At 46.8% G+C, this 19,797-nt stretch overlaps 1 protein-coding gene across 1 annotated transcript; it reads left to right on the top strand.

The window, feature by feature from the left end:
* Nucleotides 1-219: 219 nt before the first annotated feature.
* On the top strand, nucleotides 220-17,536 carry THBS1 (thrombospondin 1). Its single transcript, NM_001244536.1, has 22 exons — nucleotides 220-371; nucleotides 984-1,078; nucleotides 1,338-1,897; nucleotides 2,642-2,717; nucleotides 3,007-3,206; nucleotides 3,317-3,439; nucleotides 4,637-4,730; nucleotides 6,212-6,385; nucleotides 6,688-6,864; nucleotides 7,175-7,348; nucleotides 7,583-7,710; nucleotides 7,820-7,972; nucleotides 8,687-8,905; nucleotides 9,365-9,472; nucleotides 10,211-10,370; nucleotides 10,518-10,636; nucleotides 12,114-12,348; nucleotides 12,536-12,763; nucleotides 13,178-13,449; nucleotides 14,122-14,219; nucleotides 14,323-14,462; nucleotides 15,422-17,536. The coding sequence occupies exons 2-22, from the start codon at nucleotides 1,012-1,014 to the stop codon at nucleotides 15,427-15,429; spliced, it is 3,513 nt and encodes a 1,170-aa protein (NP_001231465.1). The 5' UTR covers nucleotides 220-371; nucleotides 984-1,011; the 3' UTR covers nucleotides 15,430-17,536.
* Nucleotides 17,537-19,797: the final 2,261 nt, after the last annotated feature.

The raw sequence follows: 19,797 nt of genomic DNA, 5'->3' as shown, positions 1-19,797 counted from the left end.
AAGTTCCAGTGCTTCTCGGCCCCGACACCCACCGCCCCCCTTCACCTTCTAACTGGAAAGTTGTGCGCCAGGCAGCGGGGGGCGGAGAGAGGAACCCAGACTGGCCCCCCTCCCGCTTCCTGCCCGGCCGCATCCTATTGGCTAGAGGAAACCCCAGGAATGTGAGCGCCCCTTTAAAAACCCGCGGCTCCGCCGCCTCACCAGCCACTGCACCCGGGCCGGCCGGCAAGCGCACTCCCCGGCGAATCTCCCTGCGCAGCCTCTGATACCGCGGCCTCCCGGGCGCACCGCTCTCCCCGCGCCTCTCCAGCGTTCCTCCGGTCGCTGTGTCCTTGCTTCCAGTCCCAGCTGCTGCACCCGTTTCCACACAGGTAAGGAGTCCCTGGGCGGCCGCCGAGGTCCAGTTCTGCCCTGGCCATACACCTGAAGCTACAGACTTTAGCTCCTGGCAGACCCCGGATCTCACACTTTTTGCCTTCCCCATCCTGAACCTCTCAGCCGCTGGAGGACTCTTCTCACGAAGAGCTTCAGAGCGATCTTCTCCAGCCTTGGGATTCAAAACCCAAATCGCCAGGGACACCCCAAGATTTTGTTCTTTTCCTCAAGTCCTTCCTAAACCTTTCTAAAAGTCCTCTAGAAAAATCTCTGCACCTTCATGCTGTCCCAGCTCCCCAAACTACATCTCCTGGTCCTGCTACTTACCTCACCTTCCCAAGGAAAAGCCCCCCCCGCCGCCCCCGGCTGCCTGTTATTGGTCTTGCCCCTACCACCACCTGAAAACCACAGTCTCCTCCCCTCAACTCCCTCATTTTCTTCCTTATGCTTTCTCCAGAGTCAATACTGTTGCCCCTCATTCCACCAAATGTGGGGGCCACGGGGCGGGGGGGCGTGTCCCTGAGGCTCTGGCCCCATGCCCAGCCAGTTTTGCTCACCCTCATTGATGGGCGGCCTCTGACCTGGGTTCTCTGTGCTTCCTGCTGCAGGCTCTCTGTTGGGCACAAACGCTCCACCATGGGGCTGGCCTGGGGACTCAGTGTCCTGTTTCTGTTGCATGTGTGTGGCTCCAACCGCATTCCAGGTAAGTCTGTATGATACCTTTTGAGGGGGGAGGGAAGAGGAGAAGGGAGGTCTGGTTACCCCAGGTGTGCCTCTTCCCGAGCCCTGGCTGAACCTCAGGATGCAGGTTCCCTCTGACCTGGTGTTGATTAAGCCCTTTCAGTGGCTGCAGGGAGTTTTCACCCCTGTCTTTCTGCCCCACCGGCCAGAGCTGAACCCCTACCTCCACCGCCCCCACCTAGAGGGCCCTGCTCACAGTGCTTCCTCCTCTTGTCTAACAGAGTCTGGGGGAGACAACAGCGTCTTTGACATCTTTGAACTCACCGGGGCTGCCCGAAAGGGCTCTGGGCGCCGACTAGTGAAGGGTCCTGACCCTTCCAGCCCAGCTTTCCGCATTGAGGATGCCAACCTGATCCCCCCTGTCCCTGATGACAAGTTCCAAGACCTAGTGGATGCTGTGCGAGCAGAGAAAGGTTTCCTCCTCCTGGCCTCCCTGAGGCAAATGAAGAAGACCCGGGGCACGCTGCTGGCCGTGGAGCGGAAAGACCATTCTGGCCAGGTCTTCAGCGTGGTCTCCAACGGCAAGGCGGGCACCCTGGACCTGAGCCTGACCGTGCAGGGGAAGCAGCAGGTGGTGTCAGTGGAGGAAGCCCTCCTGGCCACTGGTCAGTGGAAGAGCATCACCCTATTTGTGCAGGAGGACAGGGCCCAGCTGTACATCGACTGCGAGAAGATGGAGAATGCCGAGCTGGACGTTCCCATCCAAAGCATCTTCACCAGGGACCTGGCCAGCATCGCCAATCTCCGCATCGCAAAAGGAGGTGTCAATGACAATTTTCAGGTGAGGCTTCTTCCATTCCTGGTCCACAGGGCCGACTGCTAGGTAGCTGACTTGCCGAGAGGGCGGTGACAGGAGAGACCAGGGTTCCAGTAACAGGAAATACTGCCTGTGTGCACTAAAGCAGTGGTTCCCACTGTAGGTAGGGATGGGACCTAATAATTTGCATTTCTAACAAGTTCCAGGGTGAGGCTGGTATTGGTGTTCTGGGGACCAGACTTTGAAAACCACTGATGGAAACAAGAAACGGTTTTCCTCTAACAGCCTGTTCAAATCTTAAATACTCCTTATGCTCTTCTCAAAAAAGAACTTATTTCAGATGCATTCCACCAATTATAATATAACTTGAAGTGGATACTCACCACTTTGCTCTTTGATTCCTCATGGGGATGTAACCGGTCTCAAAAGGTTAAAATCACAGCTCTTTGCTGCTGCTTCTTCCTTGCTTAAATGTCTAGATCTTTGTAACTGTGGCTTTGAAACTCCCACATTTAACTCTTTGACACAGGAGAGTGTCATTATATCCTCCCGTCTTGGTATCAGGTTCCATTTCCTCTGTACCCAAGTAAGCTGGTAACTGAATTCTTTGTAAAACACTGACGACTTGGCAGAAGATACAAAAGGGAGTTCATTTAAACTTTTAGAGCATTGTGTGTTTTGCCTAGCATAAACAGTCTGCCCCCACCCTACTGACCCCCTGCCCCCCCACCCAACATTCTGCAAGCAATGTGTGTCCTCTGCCCACAGGGGGTGCTGCAAAACGTGAGGTTTGTCTTTGGAACCACACCAGAAGACATCCTCAGGAACAAAGGTTGCTCCAGCTGTAAGTATCCTATTTTTTTAGGGCACATGTAGAAACTGGGGCATTTCTACCTAAAACAAGCTGAGAAACTTAAGCAGTGGTGGTTGTGCATAAATTACACTGAGTAAAATAGTTAAGAGGTATACAAACATGACTCAAACAGCATTCCACACATCCATATCCCCTTCACCTCCAGCCCTTTCCCCAAATGAAATGTCTTTTATGATTAAAAACCCCAGGGATGGGCCAGTGAGAGCATCTGTTTGGAGATCTACAACTTTCCTCATTGCATTCCGTTGTTTCTTGGCAGCTACCAATGTCCTTCTCACCCTGGACAACAATGTGGTGAATGGGTCCAGCCCCGCCATCCGCACCAACTACATTGGCCACAAGACGAAGGATCTGCAAGCCATCTGCGGCATCTCCTGTGATGAGCTGTCCAGCATGGTCCTGGAGCTCAGGGGCCTGCGCACCATTGTGACCACGCTGCAGGACAGCATCCGCAAAGTGGTCAGTGGCCCTCGCCCCCGCCTGTTAGCATGAGCCCCTGAATGTGTATCACTAATGATGCCAACGATGGAAGTGAAATTGGACAGTAACAACCTTTTTCCTCTTTTCAGACTGAAGAGAACAAAGAGTTGGCCAGTGAGCTGAGGAGGCCCCCCCTCTGCTACCACAACGGAGTCCAGTATAGGAATAACGAGGAGTGGACAGTGGACAGCTGCACTGAGTGTCGTTGTCAGGTAAGTGGTCTCTACAGACAGAAACTCTAATCCATGACACATCTGAAGCCACAGGCTGTGGGGAAAGATCCAGATGGCCACACAGGCTCTTTTTATGTTCCGTGGCCTGATCCCAAAGTGGTGCCTTTTTTTTTTTTTTTTTTTTTTTTTTTTAAGGTCTAGTTATGACCTTTATAAAATCCTTAAATACTCAATGTGTTTCAACCCCGGGCTAATTATACCCCAGGCTAGGTATCTGAAAGGCCATATCTATCCACTAAACCGTCTAAATAACTTGCCTGCTTTAGTTCAAGGGCTAAGTGTTGGATGTCAGGTAAGTAAAACCTAGTGGAGGACCTCTCCTGTGGTGCAGCAGGCTAAGGATCTGACGTTGTCACTGAAGTGACTCTGGTCGCTGCTGTGGGCATGGGTTTGATCTCCAGCCTGGGAAATTCCACATGCTGTGGGCATAGCCAAAAAAAAAAAAAAAAGCCTAGTGGAAACTTTTTTCCTCACCCCTGATTTGTATTCAGCTATGACAAGTAGATGCTCTTAATACAGTACTGATTGCTGTTGAAATCACTTAGCCCAACATCTGAGCTATAACATACCTAGCTCAGATGGCACTGCCTACAGTGTGTGTATCCATCTAGCTGTGCCTAATGGCAGGAACAGGGAGGTTTGAGGGAATTACCTAGCTCATTGAGTAAAGTCAAACTTAAAACAAATCATGGATTGGGGAACCAAAATTTACTAAATTCCCATTCTTGTCCAGTATAATCTAAAGCTAGAGCTATTCCTGAGAAAACAAAATGCTCATTGATCTTTCCCCCATAAAAATAAAATGTTTAAATTTTAAGGTCCTTCCTGGATGAGTTTTATGAGTTTGAATTCAGACACAGAGTGATAGATCTGACCCATAATGTGTGGTGGTTCCCATTGGATAAATTCTTAATGCTCCTGTGCATGAAGAAATGACTAAGTGGCAATTAAGAAAGAACTCTCCGAGGGATGGAGTGACAAGCAACTAGCACTAGAACTGTCTCTACATTGTTGATGGCTGCCAACATGACAGAGGCAGATCTTGTATTAAAATCATTCCACTAGAGCACTTACAACCCTGACCACGTTTACTTTTGTAATTGAAATGTGACAGTTTGTCAGCTTTTGCTTGCAGTATGCCTAGTAACCTATTTCTCTGTCACTCTTGCCCGGCAGAACTCAGTTACCATCTGCAAAAAAGTGTCCTGCCCCATCATGCCCTGCTCTAATGCCACAGTTCCTGATGGAGAATGCTGCCCTCGGTGTTGGCGTAAGTTCCTAAAACTTAACCCTGCTTCGACTACTGGTTCAGCTTTACCTAAACAGTGGACAGCAGAACATAATGCCAGTACCCCACCCCCACCTCCATCAGCTGTTTCCCTTCAGTTTTTTGCTGTAGCATCTGGCCTGTCTGCCACATAGAGCCAAAAACTCTATCATGATTCAACTTAATTACTTCCCCCTGGATTATGGGACAGGCAACAGTCTTGGTATAGCTTACTGAGTATGATTCAATGCTTTGAGGAAAGGAGAGGTGAATTTGTGGCAGCAAAGCTCTAAGATAGAATTTGACCTTATGGCCTAGAGTGAAGAAAAATCTGCTCACCGAGAAATTGATGGGCTTTGCTGCGAGCACTGGACTTACCTGGGCCTGAAAGTTCTGCCCATTTTATCTACAGGCCTAAGAGACCTCAGAGAAAACAGCAGTTTGAGTTTCAGGGTCCTCCATGAACTAGGGCACTGTACTGTTTCATTGCACCCAATCCCTGGGTTTTGTTGTATCACTTTGCTGGGACAATAGAGTAGGTACAAATCATTAAAATGATTCATCAAGACTAAGCTAAATAAAACAGGAATGAAGCACTTATCTTCACACCCACACCCCCCAGTTCCCCCCAACACACACACACCTTTGCACACTGACCACAGCTCAGAATAAGCAGTCATCTCCAGAGATGTTAGTGACATGGGCACTGCTGTAATCATTTGTTCAGCACTTTCTGTTCAAAATCCACTTCAGGTGTGGGTACAGGGAACAAAGCTAGCTGGGGACTAGCAGAGCTCCGAATTTGAATCAGGGAGTGCTAGGAAAACGTCCAACTGATGGCAGGAGAGGACAAGTCCCCTGTCTCGTGTCTGATACAGTGAGATGTGATTGTAGTCATGGTGCCTGGGCAGATGGTAAACAAACACATTTTCCTCTTGTGAAAATATGTGCAGAAAAAGCCCCACATACTAGGGTGAGAGAAGCAACATGCTGACTAACCTCATGACCAAGCCAGAGCTACAGCCAACAGCAGCTCTGCTGCCTTCAGGCGCATCTGCCAAACACATGGTCTCTGGCTCCCCTCAAAGTGACTCCTCTAAGTTGCCTAAAACTCAAGTATTCTTGGAAGCCTGGAAATGCCTATCGAGGCTGGGCTGGAAATGCCTATCGAGGCTGGGCTGGAAATGCCTATCGAGGTGTCTTCAGTCAGGAAAGGGAAACTCAGTGAAAATGCAGAGAGTCGGAAGGAGGCAGGGATGAAGAGGAACACGTGCTGGGAGAAAGCTCAGCTATACTGACCCAGGCAAAGCATGCGATGATCCCAAGGCTGTGCATGGAAAGATCAGGGATAAACCCCTTGGCCACTGGCCTAAGAAATATATTGCTCTTCACCCCTTGGGGAGAGAAGAAAGTTCTGAGCAGAGAAATCTAAAAGAATAGTTTGTTTTAAGGACTGAACACTAAAGGAACCATTTCCTCTGCAGCCAGCGACTCTGCTGACGATGGCTGGTCCCCATGGTCTGAGTGGACCTCTTGCTCTGTGACGTGTGGCAATGGCATCCAGCAGCGTGGCCGCTCCTGTGACAGCCTCAACAACAGATGCGAGGGCTCCTCCGTGCAGACTCGGACCTGCCACATTCAGGAGTGTGACAAGAGATGTAAGCAGCCTGGCCGCTTAGGCTTGTGGGGAACTGACCTGTCCTCAGTATCACCAATAGCAACTCCACTGCATAGAGGTTAAGGGTACAGGTTCTAGGCTCTGGATCTAAGCCCAGTTCTCCCCCTTACCTGTGCATCCGTGAGCACAGCTTACCCTCTCTGAGGCTCTTTCATCATCTGCAAATTAGGATAAGAATAGTTCTCCATGGGGCTATTTGAGGATTTTGTTTAGATAACGCACTTAAAGCAGCGCAGAGTGGCTGGTGGGAAGCACCGTCTAACCATCAGCTTTGTACTTTAGTTAAACAGGACGGCGGCTGGAGCCACTGGTCCCCGTGGTCGTCTTGTTCTGTCACATGTGGAGATGGTGTGATCACAAGGATCCGGCTCTGCAACTCTCCCAGTCCCCAAATGAATGGGAAGCCATGTGAGGGTGAAGCTCGGGAGACCAAAGCCTGCCAGAGAGACGCCTGCCCCAGTAAGTGTGCACACTGCCTGGCAGCTCTGCCCAGCTGGCCGTCTGGCATCCACAGCCTCTGGCTTGGTGGGTTGTGGAGGGGGAAAGTTTCCTTCCTAGAGAAAAATAGAAAGAAGCACAGTCCTACATGTTCAGCAGCTCCCTTTAATGAAAAACAGGAAGAACCACTTCAGATTCACTCTCTTCCCAAACATTCTTCCTATGTGTCAGGGTAGCAGAGATTTCTTGAACAAACACAGGAGAACCTTTTGTGAAGGTAAAGTGTTTGAAAATTGGCCTTAACTTCCACCTGTGGTTCATTTTCTTACAGTCAATGGAGGCTGGGGACCCTGGTCACCATGGGACATCTGTTCCGTCACCTGTGGAGGAGGGGTACAGAGACGTAGCCGGCTCTGTAACAACCCCGCACCCCAGTTTGGAGGCAAGGACTGCGTTGGTGATGAGACAGAAAATCAGATCTGCAACAAGCAGGACTGTCCCATTGGTAAGCCACACAGCCCAGGACAAAACCACTGAATGCCACAGTCAGCATTCACAGGGGTTCAGCTTTGAATGGTCCTGAGTGGTTAGATTACACTAAAATACCAGATGGACTCAACATAATCTCAACACATTTTCAGTTGTATAGGCCCTCCAATATTTGACACCCTGGTTTAAGTCATCAGAATGGCAGTGACAGCAGCTGAGGCCAACCATTTGCCTGTCTCTCTTGTTGCAGATGGATGCCTGTCCAATCCTTGCTTTGCTGGTGCCAAGTGTACCAGCTACCCTGATGGCAGCTGGAAGTGCGGTGCTTGTCCCCCTGGCTACAGTGGAAATGGCATCCAGTGCGAAGATGTTGATGAGGTAAGCTGATGGCTGGGAGTTAGCAGACCTAGGAGAGCAGCTCACCTGTCCTCGCCACTTCCTATGGCATCGTTCTCTAAACATGAACAAATGGTTGTGTCTTCCACAGTGCAAAGAAGTCCCTGATGCCTGCTTCAACCACAATGGAGAGCACAGGTGTAAGAACACAGATCCCGGCTACAACTGCCTGCCCTGCCCACCACGTTTCACTGGCTCCCAGCCCTTTGGCCGCAGTGTGGAATACGCCACCGCCAACAAACAGGTAGACTTGTGGACCAGAGAAAAGGAGGGGTGTCCTTGACTGAAACAGCCATGAAAGGGGGCAACATCACCTCATAACCTGCACAGAAAATAGGGAAGGGGGTAAATGTATGATCTAGCTTTTGGAAACAAGACTAGAAAATCTATTGTTCAGGAGTTCCCAATGTGGCTCAGCAGTAACAAACCCAACTAGTATCCATATGGCAGCGGGTTCAATCCCTGGCCTCACTCAGTGGGCTGAGGATCTAGTGTTGCTGTGAGCTGTGGTATAGGTCGCAGATGAGGCCTGGATCCCACGTTGCTGTGGCTGTGGCAGAGGCTGGCAACTGTAGCTCCGATTTGACCCCTAGCATGGGAAGTTCCATATGTCGCATTTATGGCCCTAAAAAGGAAAAAAGAAAGAAAGAAAAAGAAAATCCATTGTACATCCAGCAAGAAAAGCAGGTCCATCACATTTGACAGTGCTGCTTTGGAATAAGGTGTGAGCAGATGGACTTGTTAGTGTCTAGGTGCTGAGCAGTTTCTGGAAAAACACACCTAAAGCCATATTAGCCTGTTATCCAGACATCCATGGGGGAGGATGGAAGGCAGGGGTAACCTCTACTTTCCCCATGAAGCTCTGCCTGCTTGAGACTATATGGATCTGGGTTCTTGTTTCTGGGTGTCTGGGGACTCCCGAAGGCTCTGCCTTAACATCAGGATGTTTTGCCCTCAGGTGTGCAAGCCCCGTAACCCCTGCACAGATGGGACGCATGACTGTAACAAGAATGCCAAGTGCAACTACCTCGGCCACTACAGCGACCCGATGTACCGCTGCGAGTGTAAGCCTGGTTACGCGGGCAATGGCATCATCTGTGGGGAGGACACGGACCTGGACGGCTGGCCCAACGAGGACCTGGTGTGCGTGGCCAATGCAACTTACCACTGCAAAAAGGTACCTGCTCCCCTCACCTGCCTCCAGAAAGCCCTTGGCAAGGCAATAGGCTGGCGAGTTTTAAAGGCTGAATATTTGAAAAGGACACTGAAAGATTAAATCATCCAGAGGCAGAGCAGTGCTAATTTGTATCTATACTAAATCACTTGTTGCCAAGAACATGAATGAGGCAGGCCCTTGTGGCAGCTGTGTTCCAAAGTTGATTATGTTGTCAAAAAAAAAAAAGTTCATTGCTCTATCAAATATCAGCAGAGCATGACTTGTGTTCCCAGTGTGTATAGTCTAGAGCATGTGTGTGTGCTGCATGTGTGTGTATCCTCTAAGAAATCTTTTGTCTTCCCATTTAAAGCACACAGCAGCATTCAGTTCTTCTGTCTGTGGTATTTGCGTGAAGTCTCTTGTGCATGAGCTGAGCAAAAGGCATGCAAGCTGCAGCTGTAATGTGCCTTCTCTTTACAGGATAATTGCCCCAACCTTCCCAACTCAGGGCAGGAAGACTATGACAAGGATGGAATCGGCGATGCCTGCGATGATGACGATGACAATGATAAAATTCCAGATGACAGGGTAAAAACAAAACATTTTCCATTTCTCTTTCACCTTTTCTATTCAGCTGAAACAGCCTGCAACACCCTAAGATTCAATGAAATTACAGAGTTCTAGGGAAAAATAAACTGAACTGATACATAGGATCATCAGAAATTACTCATTGTGTTTCAGTAATGTGGGGACTTAGATGTGGCCAAAAGAAGCTTTTTTTTTTCTTTTTCCGGTGCCCCTGCAGCATATGGAAGTTCCTGGGCCAGGGAGAGAACCTGAGCCAAAGCTGGGACCTACACCACAGCTGTCGCAATGCCAGATCTTTAACCCATTGTGCCACAGTAGGAACTCCAAGATAATTTTTAAATGGGGGTTGTGTTTTTCATCACAGCTTTCCTTTCCCCCAATTGGAACAAGAAGTTCCAATGTGTAAACAAATGACACTTTGCTCCCCAGATTCTTTTCAAATGTCTTCTATATAAGTCACAGTAAGATTTTCTTTGCATATACTGAGAACAGAGACGTTAAGTGTATTATATTTACATCTTAGTGACTTAAAACCAACAGAAATTCATGCTTCATTCATTGTGTCCTGGCTTTTAACTTTTGCAGTGATTTTTTTTCAGGGGACTCACTTAGTATATCCACTAAGTAGAAATAAGCACTGCAGATTTTCCCAGTTTTATATATATCCCGTATGTGGTCTGCAGCTTGTGCTGGTTTGTTGGACCATGTTATAAAATGCTCCCTTTCTTCTCTTTGCAGGACAACTGTCCATTCCATTACAACCCAGCCCAGTACGACTATGACAGAGATGATGTGGGAGACCGCTGTGACAATTGCCCCTACAACCACAACCCAGACCAGGCCGACACAGACAACAATGGGGAAGGAGACGCCTGCGCGGCTGACATTGATGGGGATGGTAAGGCGCCCTGACTCCAGCGGTCCATAGGTGACAGTGACCACACTTGGCTTTGCATCTTGAGCAGCCCTGACTGTGAACTTGCAGTTTGGTTGAAACACCCAAGACTGGAGATCTCAGCTCTTACCTGTCCCCTGTTCTCCTCAGGTATCCTCAACGAACGAGACAACTGCCAGTATGTCTACAACGTGGACCAGAGAGACACCGACATGGATGGGGTTGGCGATCAGTGTGACAACTGCCCCTTGGAACACAATCCGGATCAGGTACATGGATTCCTTTCAGAATCCCAGATAAGTGTTAGAATATCCCTTTCTAGGCCCCTAAAAACTAGAGGACTTAAAAAGCATTCAAACACTTTCATTACCACAGCTCACAGTGGTCTCCTAGCCAACTGCAAGTATTTTCAGTTTGCCTGATGAGAGCTCCCCGTAGCCTATAGATCTTTCTCATGACAGTCTTGCAGCCTCAACTTTGTCTTTCACAAGAAGGTCCACATGACTTGCTTTGTGTGATCTACCATTGTTGAGATCAGTTATACAGGAGTTCCCACTGTGGTGCAGTGGGTTAAGAATCCAACTGCAGCAGCTCTGGTCACTGTGGAGGCATGGGTTTGATCCACAGCCTGGCAGTGGGTTGAAGAAACCTACATTGCTGCATTGTGGTACAGGTCACAGCTGTGTATAATTGCTCATCATTATTTTCTAGGGGTAAAAGTTAAGGCATTTTTTTTTCTAAAACATATTGTTCTAAAAATTTAAAAACTAGTTTTTTGAAAATGGGAACAGTTTTAAAAGATTCAAGAGATGAGAAATCCAACTAATTTCTGAAGAAATCTAGAAATCCTCCTAATTCTTGCTCTTGCAAGATCCTATAAAACAAAAGGCAACAGGATAAATAGCTTTGGGGCCATGATGAGAAAGCATGAATGGTCTAAGATAGCTTTGCTAATCAAATAGCATTAAGAGTCATCTATTTTGAGTTTGGGTCTTACTATGAATTAAAATTCTTCAGTATCATTTACCCTCTTGGATGAGTTTTTGATTCTTCAGATAAGATGGAATTAATACCAACACATCATATAAAAACCTTAATGGCAAAGGGCATAAAGACTGGCAAGAAAAATTCCAATTTGCATATAAATAACCACTAAGCATCCCATGTTCCCTGAATAATATAAAAAAGTACTCTGAGAAATACGGTTTTGAAAAATTTAGCATTTTGACTTATCCTGAGCCAACAGTTGACCACCCTTATGGTCTAGATGTATAAAACCAAATACCTAAAAAAGAAGAAAACAATTGATCCCACCATACAGATTACTTAGTATGTATAAAAAGCCATGCCATGTTGCCATGATTGAATGACCTCCAGTAGAATTACATGTCAACGATTTCATAATTGGCAACTTCAATGGAAAATAAAAAGTAGCCAAGGAATTTTATCATTAAGATATAAGCACTTAACATAGCATTCCATTCTTAGTGATTAGATAATACTATTTAATTTTATTTAGAAAGTTTTCTATCAAAAAAAATTCTTAAATACCTCTGTTAAAATTGTCATATGAAGACAAGGGTCAAGAAAAACACTTAAAATCTGTTGATATGACTAGCTTCCGGCAGTAGCATATACATGTGAAACCACACTGGCCATATCAGTCACTCAAGAATCATCCATAAGTTTTCTCTTCAGCATCAACAACTCATACTCCAACTTACCTTCCTTTTCTGTCTCTTTCAGCTTGACTCTGACTCAGACCGCATTGGAGATACCTGTGACAACAATCAGGATATTGATGAAGATGGCCATCAGAACAACCTGGACAACTGTCCCTATGTGCCCAACGCCAACCAGGCTGACCACGACAAGGATGGCAAGGGTGATGCCTGCGACCATGACGACGACAATGATGGCATCCCTGATGACAGGGACAACTGCCGGCTTGTGCCCAATCCTGACCAGAAGGATTCTGATGGTGAGTCAGTGGAGCCACTTTTAAAGAGAGTAACTGAAACCATAGCTCTCTGGATTGAGGAAATAAAAACAAGGCTGAATGCACTTGAGGATGAGGATACTAAATGTCAACCTTGACCAGTCAGTGACTTCTGGCACCAATAATGGCATTTCAGAATTTCACTGAACTCTTGCTTTTTTGGCCTTAGGGGATGGTCGAGGTGATGCTTGCAAAGATGATTTTGACCATGACAATGTGCCAGACATCGATGACATCTGTCCTGAAAATGTTGACATCAGTGAGACTGATTTCCGCCGATTCCAGATGATTCCTCTAGATCCCAAAGGGACATCCCAGAATGACCCTAACTGGGTTGTACGCCATCAGGGTAAAGAACTCGTCCAGACTGTCAACTGTGACCCTGGACTTGCTGTAGGTGAGTAGTAAGTTCTTTGAATGAAAGGCCAACGGGTACAGGGGAAGGAAGCAAATATCAAAGCTGGCAGTCAAGCATCCTAGGAATGTGACAGAGCACATCCTGAAGGCCGCAGGGTTTTTTTTTCTTAGAGTAGATTTACAGTGTTGCACCACTGTAGCACAGTGACCCAGTATTATCTTTTTCTCGTATTATCTTCCATCGTGGTCTACCCCAAGAGACTGGATATAGTTCCCTGTGCTGTACAGTAGGGACCTCATTGCTTATCCATTCTAAATGTCATAATTTGCATTTACCAACCCTGAACTCCCTGTCCATCCCATTCCCACCCCCCTCCCCATCCCATTCCCTCCCCCATCCTCCCGGCAACCACAAGGCTACAGGCTTTAATCTGGGTCTGGCCTCCTCTTCCAGGTTATGATGAGTTTAACGCTGTGGACTTCAGTGGCACCTTTTTCATCAACACCGAAAGGGATGATGACTATGCTGGATTTGTGTTTGGCTACCAGTCCAGCAGCCGTTTCTATGTTGTGATGTGGAAGCAAGTCACTCAGTCTTACTGGGACACCAATCCCACAAGGGCTCAGGGGTACTCAGGCCTTTCTGTGAAGGTTGTGAACTCCACCACAGGGCCTGGTGAGCATCTTCGGAACGCCCTGTGGCACACAGGAAACACCCCCGGCCAGGTAAGAACAGCACCCTATGGGAGGGGTGCTGAACCAGAACTGGGGATGGTGTTTTTTGGCTAGCCTCCAACAAAGAGTCTTAGATACCAGTCTTAGTTGTTTCCAGCATCACCAACTATAGCATTAAGCTCTGCTTTGTAAAAAGCATCCTGAGTTCTCAGTGAGTTAAGAACCCAGCTAGTATCCATGAGGACTTGGGTTAGATCCCTGGCCTTACTCAGTGGGTTAAGGATCTGGTGTTCCACAAGCTCTGGTGTAGGTCACAGATGCAACTCTGATCCAGCATTGCTACTGCTGTGGTGTAGGTCAGCAGCTGCAACTCCGATTCAACCCCTAGCCTGGGAACCTCCATATGCTGCAGGTGTAGCCCTAAAGAGAAAAGGAAAAAAAAAAAAATCCTAGCATCTGAGAGGGGAGCTCGATGTTCTCAAGAGTTACTCTTCAAGTTCAAAGGCAGTGTTAGCCTCTTTAAACTAAGAAAATTTCCCTTCTCTCTGCTTTTTATGTACCTTCAAGGGCACACATCAAATGAAAAAGGCCTTGGAGAAAAAATCCCATGCTGTAGCCCTCTAATTTAGGTCAACTTTGTACCTTTCAAGCACTGTTTCTCAAGGAATGAGAGAGAGATCTCATAATGGAGTTGTTCCAACCTTTCCTTTTCCTTTTCCTCAGGTGCGTACCCTGTGGCATGATCCTCGTCACATAGGCTGGAAAGATTTCACTGCCTACAGATGGCGTCTCAGTCACAGACCAAAGACAGGTTTCATTCGGTAAGACTGCTCTGATAAAATTGCACTTAAGTCACACTGATGGGCGAGGAGGGGAAAACCAAAAAGCAAGGGTGGAGCTAATGAGATTCCCTTTCTCCTGCAGTGTGGTGATGTATGAAGGGAAGAAAATCATGGCAGACTCAGGACCCATCTATGACAAAACCTATGCCGGTGGTAGGCTAGGGTTGTTCGTCTTCTCTCAAGAAATGGTGTTCTTTTCCGACCTGAAATATGAATGCAGAGGTAGGAGCAACATGACAGTGACTTTTCACTTGACACCCCTAATTCAGACCAATGTGAAGAATGCCAATCATGGGAGAGTCTGACTTCAAGGCTGTTTTAGAGACAGGGTTTTTTATGTTTTACTGTTGAAGACACAGTGATAAAAATGAAATAATGCGTATGAACTATGTGCCTTATGAAATACTGAGTCTTTGTGAACCACGTTCATATGCTTAGCCATCTCTGGGCTCTTCACACACAGAGCAAAGTGAACTGCAGACAAGGACCCCCACGATAATACTTAAACATTTTTCAGTGTTTACATTTCCATGCCTTGCACACCACTTCCAGTTCTATTTCTGCCATTATGGCACAAGCTGTCTTTCTTCACAACTTTCCCTGTTAGAAAGGAAGGGAAAGGCATATGGCCTTTATACTGGCATGTTAAGGTAATTTTCACTACTAACCTTTGCTTTTTTTCCTTCATTCTTTTTTACTCACTGGTTCCTTAAGCTCTCACTCAGTCTAGCACTGGGTCGACCGAAACTCACAAGTGCTTGTGAAATGTTCACAGGGCCGAGCCCTGGTGCTGACAAGATCAAGCAGAGTAAAAAAGAAAACACAGTTGAAATTACCATTTAAATTATGTGATCTTTGAGTCTGAATTTTTCTATGAAAAAATTTTAAATGTTTAAATAAAGTTTTTAAAATAAATTATTTAAAATAATACACATTTAACATCAAAAGCCTTAGAAAGCACAGTGTAAGTTCTGGAAGGTCATGCTGAATTAATCTCCTGGCAACAATGTTCAAACATGTTAACATGTAGTTTTATAAGCTGACAATCTTAAAATATGCTTTTGACATTATAAAAGTAGAGCTATGCCCAGGTAGTTAATTTCTTAAGTGATATTAAAAGGACAGTGCCTTTATGAGTGAGTTTGTTTATGTATTTATGTATTTGTCTATTTGTTTAACAGATTCCTAATCATCAAACTGTTGACCAAGAGACTGATCCTAACCAATGCTGGTATTGCACCTTCTGGAACCATGGGCTTAAGAAAACCCCCAAGATCACTCCTCCCTGCCTGCCTTTGCTCTCTGCTTGCATCAGTGTGGACTCCTAGAACATGTGATTTGCCTTAAGAAAATGCAGTTTTCCAAATCAGACTCAGCATTCAGCCTCTGAATGAGAAGACTCTTCCAAGAATATAAACAATGACTTGGGTTTGCTTTGGAAAAAGCAAAAGCTTCCACTTGCTTCAGTTGGAAGGTGCCTGTCCCACTCTGCTTTTGTCAGAGTACAGTGCTCTTGTGAGGCCAGCTCTGAGCAGTGGACTCCAAAGCATTTTCAGGCATGAAGGGTGGACTCACTAGAATTGACCAACAAAACCACCCCTGACCTCCTCCCTTGGGAATAGGGGGATCGGGGGCCAGAGCCCTGAGAGGAGGGCGCATACCCAAGAGACAGTTGTATGAAGAAAATATGGAGGAACTGTTACATTTTCGGTACTAAATCATTTTCAGGGGATTGAAAGACTTGCTGGATTTCATGATGCTGGCCGATGTTAGCTGATTAACCCACGTAAATAGGCACTTAAATCAAAGCAGGGAAGGAAGGAAAAGACTGGCTTCTGGACTTCCTCCCTATTTTCCACCCTTTACACATCACCTGTAGTGACCAGAATAGGGAGTCAGAATTAAACCAGCATTAAGGCAGTGCTGGCTGCCACTGCCTGGTTATATTGAAATTGTTGGTTGAATTCCAGATGTAGCTTATGCAGATGTAGCAGGAAAATAAGAAAACATACCATCTCAGTGAGCACCGGGCTGCCTCCCAAGGGCAGGGTAGCCGTGCTTATATTTTTATGGTTAGAAAGGCACAAAATGATCAACTTAACTAAGACATTCCTTTTCTCTCTTTTTTCCTGAATATCATGGAGTTTTCCGATGTTCTCTTTTGGACTGTAGTTTTGTTTTTTTTTTTTAAGAACACTTTACAATGTAAAATATTTATTTTTTACTTATTCTGGAGGATCTGTCTGAAAGACTATTCATGGAACAGGAAGAAGCGTAAGGACTATCCAGATCATTTTTGCTACAAGTCTTCATGACTGTAAGATTGTAAATACAGATTATTTATTAACTCTGTTCTACCTGGAATCTAGGTTTCATATGGAAAGTATCTGAGAGCAGGTAGTTGAAACTGATGGGCAAATCTTCCACAGGAAAGGCACAAGGAAATCAGCATAGCAAGCTGTTCTGCACTTTGTGCTGAGATTAAATAATTTGGGATTCTTTTTTTTTCTTTCCTTTTTTTTTTTCTTTTTCAAGTGGAATTACTTGGTTGTCCATTTGCAAGTGTTTTTAGTTTGCAAAGAAAGCCAGGAGGCCTTTAATACTGTTTTACCACATCCCTTGTGCCTATTTCCAGGGAGACGAAAAGCATCTACACTTATTATTTTTTTCCTTTTTCCAAAAGAAAAAAGATGACAAAGGTGAAACTTGTATACAAATATTACCTCATTTGTTGTGTGACTGAGTAAAGAATTCTTGGATCAAGTGGAAAGAGTTTAAGTGTCTAACAAACTTAAAGCTACTGTAGTACCTAAAAAAAAAAGTCAATGTTGTATATAGTATAAAAATTCTTCGCAGAAAAAGTATTCCCAATAAGGAAATAGCATTGAAATGTTAAATACATTTTCTGAACGTTGTTTTTTCTTTCATCTTGTATACTGTTGCTTTATTTTTATAAATTATTTTCTCATTGCCATTGGAATAGATATCTCAAGATTGTGTAGATATGCTATTTAAATAATTTATCAGGAAATACTGCCTGTAGAGTTAGTATTTCTATTTTTATAAAATGTTTGCACACTGAATTGAAGAATTGTTTGTTTTTCTTTTCGTTTTGTTGATTTGTTTTTTGCTTGTTACCCCTCCCCCTATTTTTACTATTTGCCAATACTTTTCTAGGAATGTGCTTTTTTGTACACATTTTTATCCATTTTACATTCTAAAGCAGTGTACGTTGTATATTACTGTTTCTTATGTACAAGGAACAACAATAAATCATATGGAAATTTATATTTATACTTACTGTATCCATGTTTATTTGTTCTCTGGCTTTACACATTATGAGATATAGGTAAATTCCATCCCTAATCCAATATAGCATACACAAAAAGAAACCACAGTAAGTAATGGTAACAGTCACAGTTTCTACATGATTGAAGGCTGAGTTGCTTAGACTACATATTTGCTGGATTTATGGAATAGAAGAACAAAGCAACAAATTAGCCTGTCTATATTAAAAACACAGCAATGAAAAATGACCCTCCCCATTTGGGCCCCAAAAGGATACAATTTCATATTTTACCAATGTCATTAAATGTCATTTATTGACTCCTTTTCAAAGTCTGGTTCTAAAACAATGAAAAAGGAAAACAGGAGTGGAGCACATGCAACTCTCCCAACTGCCTCTTCTGACCCATGAACCAAGGCACTGGGTGGACAACACGATTGCATGTTGTGGAGAAGCTTTAGAAACACTAATGGAGAGAGGACAAGATGGCGGAGGAGTAGGGGGACACGCTCGCCCTCTCCCACAAACACAACAAAAAAAGCACATCTACAGAAGAAATGACTCACACAGAACAACAACCAATCGCTGGCAGAGGAACCTAAACTCCAATAACGGCAAGAAATTCGTGACATTATTGGGCAGAACGGGAGAAAAGAGGAGAGTGAGAGAAGGTGAATCCGAGCGGGACGGGCGCTCCCGAAAGGGAACTGCGGAGGAGAAAGGGATCCCGCACCCTGGAAAGTCTCCTACCGGGGGAAAGATCAAACGAACCGGAGGAATCTCCAGATGCAGAGAAGAGTGTAGCAGTAAGTCGGAGTACGGAAAAACGATCAAGAACCCAACGGACCATCTGAACTACGGGCACAGTCACCAAAAATTGAGACGCCTGGGTGGGGGCTGGGCACCGAATCCTCGGCTCCAGAGGTTAGTCCCCGGGAAAGGGCCGGGGGACGCCTGGGTGGGGGCTGGGCACCGAGACCTCAGCTCTGAAGGTTGGTCCCCGAGAGGGGGCCGGGGGACGCCTGGGTGGGGGCTGGGCACCGAGACCTCGCCTCCAAAGGTTAGTCCCCAAGAAAGGGCCGGGGGACGCCTGGTGGGGGGGGCTGGGCACCGAGACCTCGGCTCCAGAGATTAGTCCCCGGGCTAGGGGGGCGGGGAAGAGCGGAAACTGCTTGGGAGGTCTCTAAACCATTTGACGGGGCAGAGACTGCCTGGGAGACTAGAAAACAAAGCTGTCGCAGAGGAAGGGAGCAATACTCTAGGGGCGGGGAAGTGGAAAGCTGCCTCAGAGGGAACCTGGGAGAAGAGCCTGGTCTGCGCCCGTGCTGGGGAGGGGAGAGAAGAAGGGGTGGGTCCCCATAGAATACCCCCCACGCCACAACAAGCTTACAGGCCCGCTAGCTAGCAGAAAGCTGTGCTTCCCAGTGCATTCCCTCCCCCCACCCCCGCCACCCCCTACGCTCTCGCCGAACCTGGGGCTGCCTGCCATCCAGGAGGGCTGGCCTCAACAATTGCCTGAAGCCTACCACCGCAGGGGCTCTCCCTGCACAGGCCTGCTTGCCCTTTGGAGGGGCTACACTTCCACAGAGCAGCACCAAACACCACCAGCCCCCTAGAAAAGGCCTGCAGCCCAGAAAAGCTAGAACAAGCCTAGCCAGGCCGTGAATAGATCGACCTAATTCTCCGACGGTTTTTCTGAGACGGGCTCCCCCGGGGAGGAGCCTCTTGAGTCTCCAAGGGCCTTGCTACACGCCCAAGACCCCAGGGGGTGCTGAGACCTAGTGGACCAGCTGCATAGGACTGCCAGCTCCAGGCAGGACCCCCTGCAGCCCAGAAAAGCTGCAACAAGCCTGGCCGAATCGGGAAAAGATCTCAAACGGTCTTTCTGAATCGGGCTGCCCTGGGGAGGAGCCTCTTGAGCCTCCAAGGGCCCTGCTACCCGCCCAAGACCCCAAGGGGTGCTGAGACCTAGTGGACCAGCTGCATAGGACTGCCAGCTCCAGGCAGGACCCCCTGCAGCCCAGAAAAGCTGCAACAAGCCTGGCCGACTTGGGAAAAGATCTCAGACGGTCTTTCTGAGTCAGGCTGTCCTGGGGAGGAGCCTCTTGAGTCTCCAAGGGCCCTGCTACCCGCCCAAGACCCCAGGGGGTGCTGAGACCTAGTGGACCAGCTGCATAGGACTGCCAGCTCCAGGCAGGACACCCTGCAGCCCAGAAAAGCTGCAACAAGCCTGGCCGACTTGGGAAAAGATCTCAGACGGTCTTTCTGAGT

This window comes from Sus scrofa, chromosome 1 (genome assembly GCF_054392235.1).
Source record: "Sus scrofa isolate SSC_HxYL_T2T_F1_AM1 chromosome 1, Sscrofa_HxYL_maternal_Yorkshire_Landrace_v2.0, whole genome shotgun sequence".
Taxonomy (NCBI): Eukaryota; Metazoa; Chordata; class Mammalia; order Artiodactyla; family Suidae; genus Sus; species Sus scrofa.
This window is presented reverse-complemented; position numbering and strand designations above follow the sequence as displayed.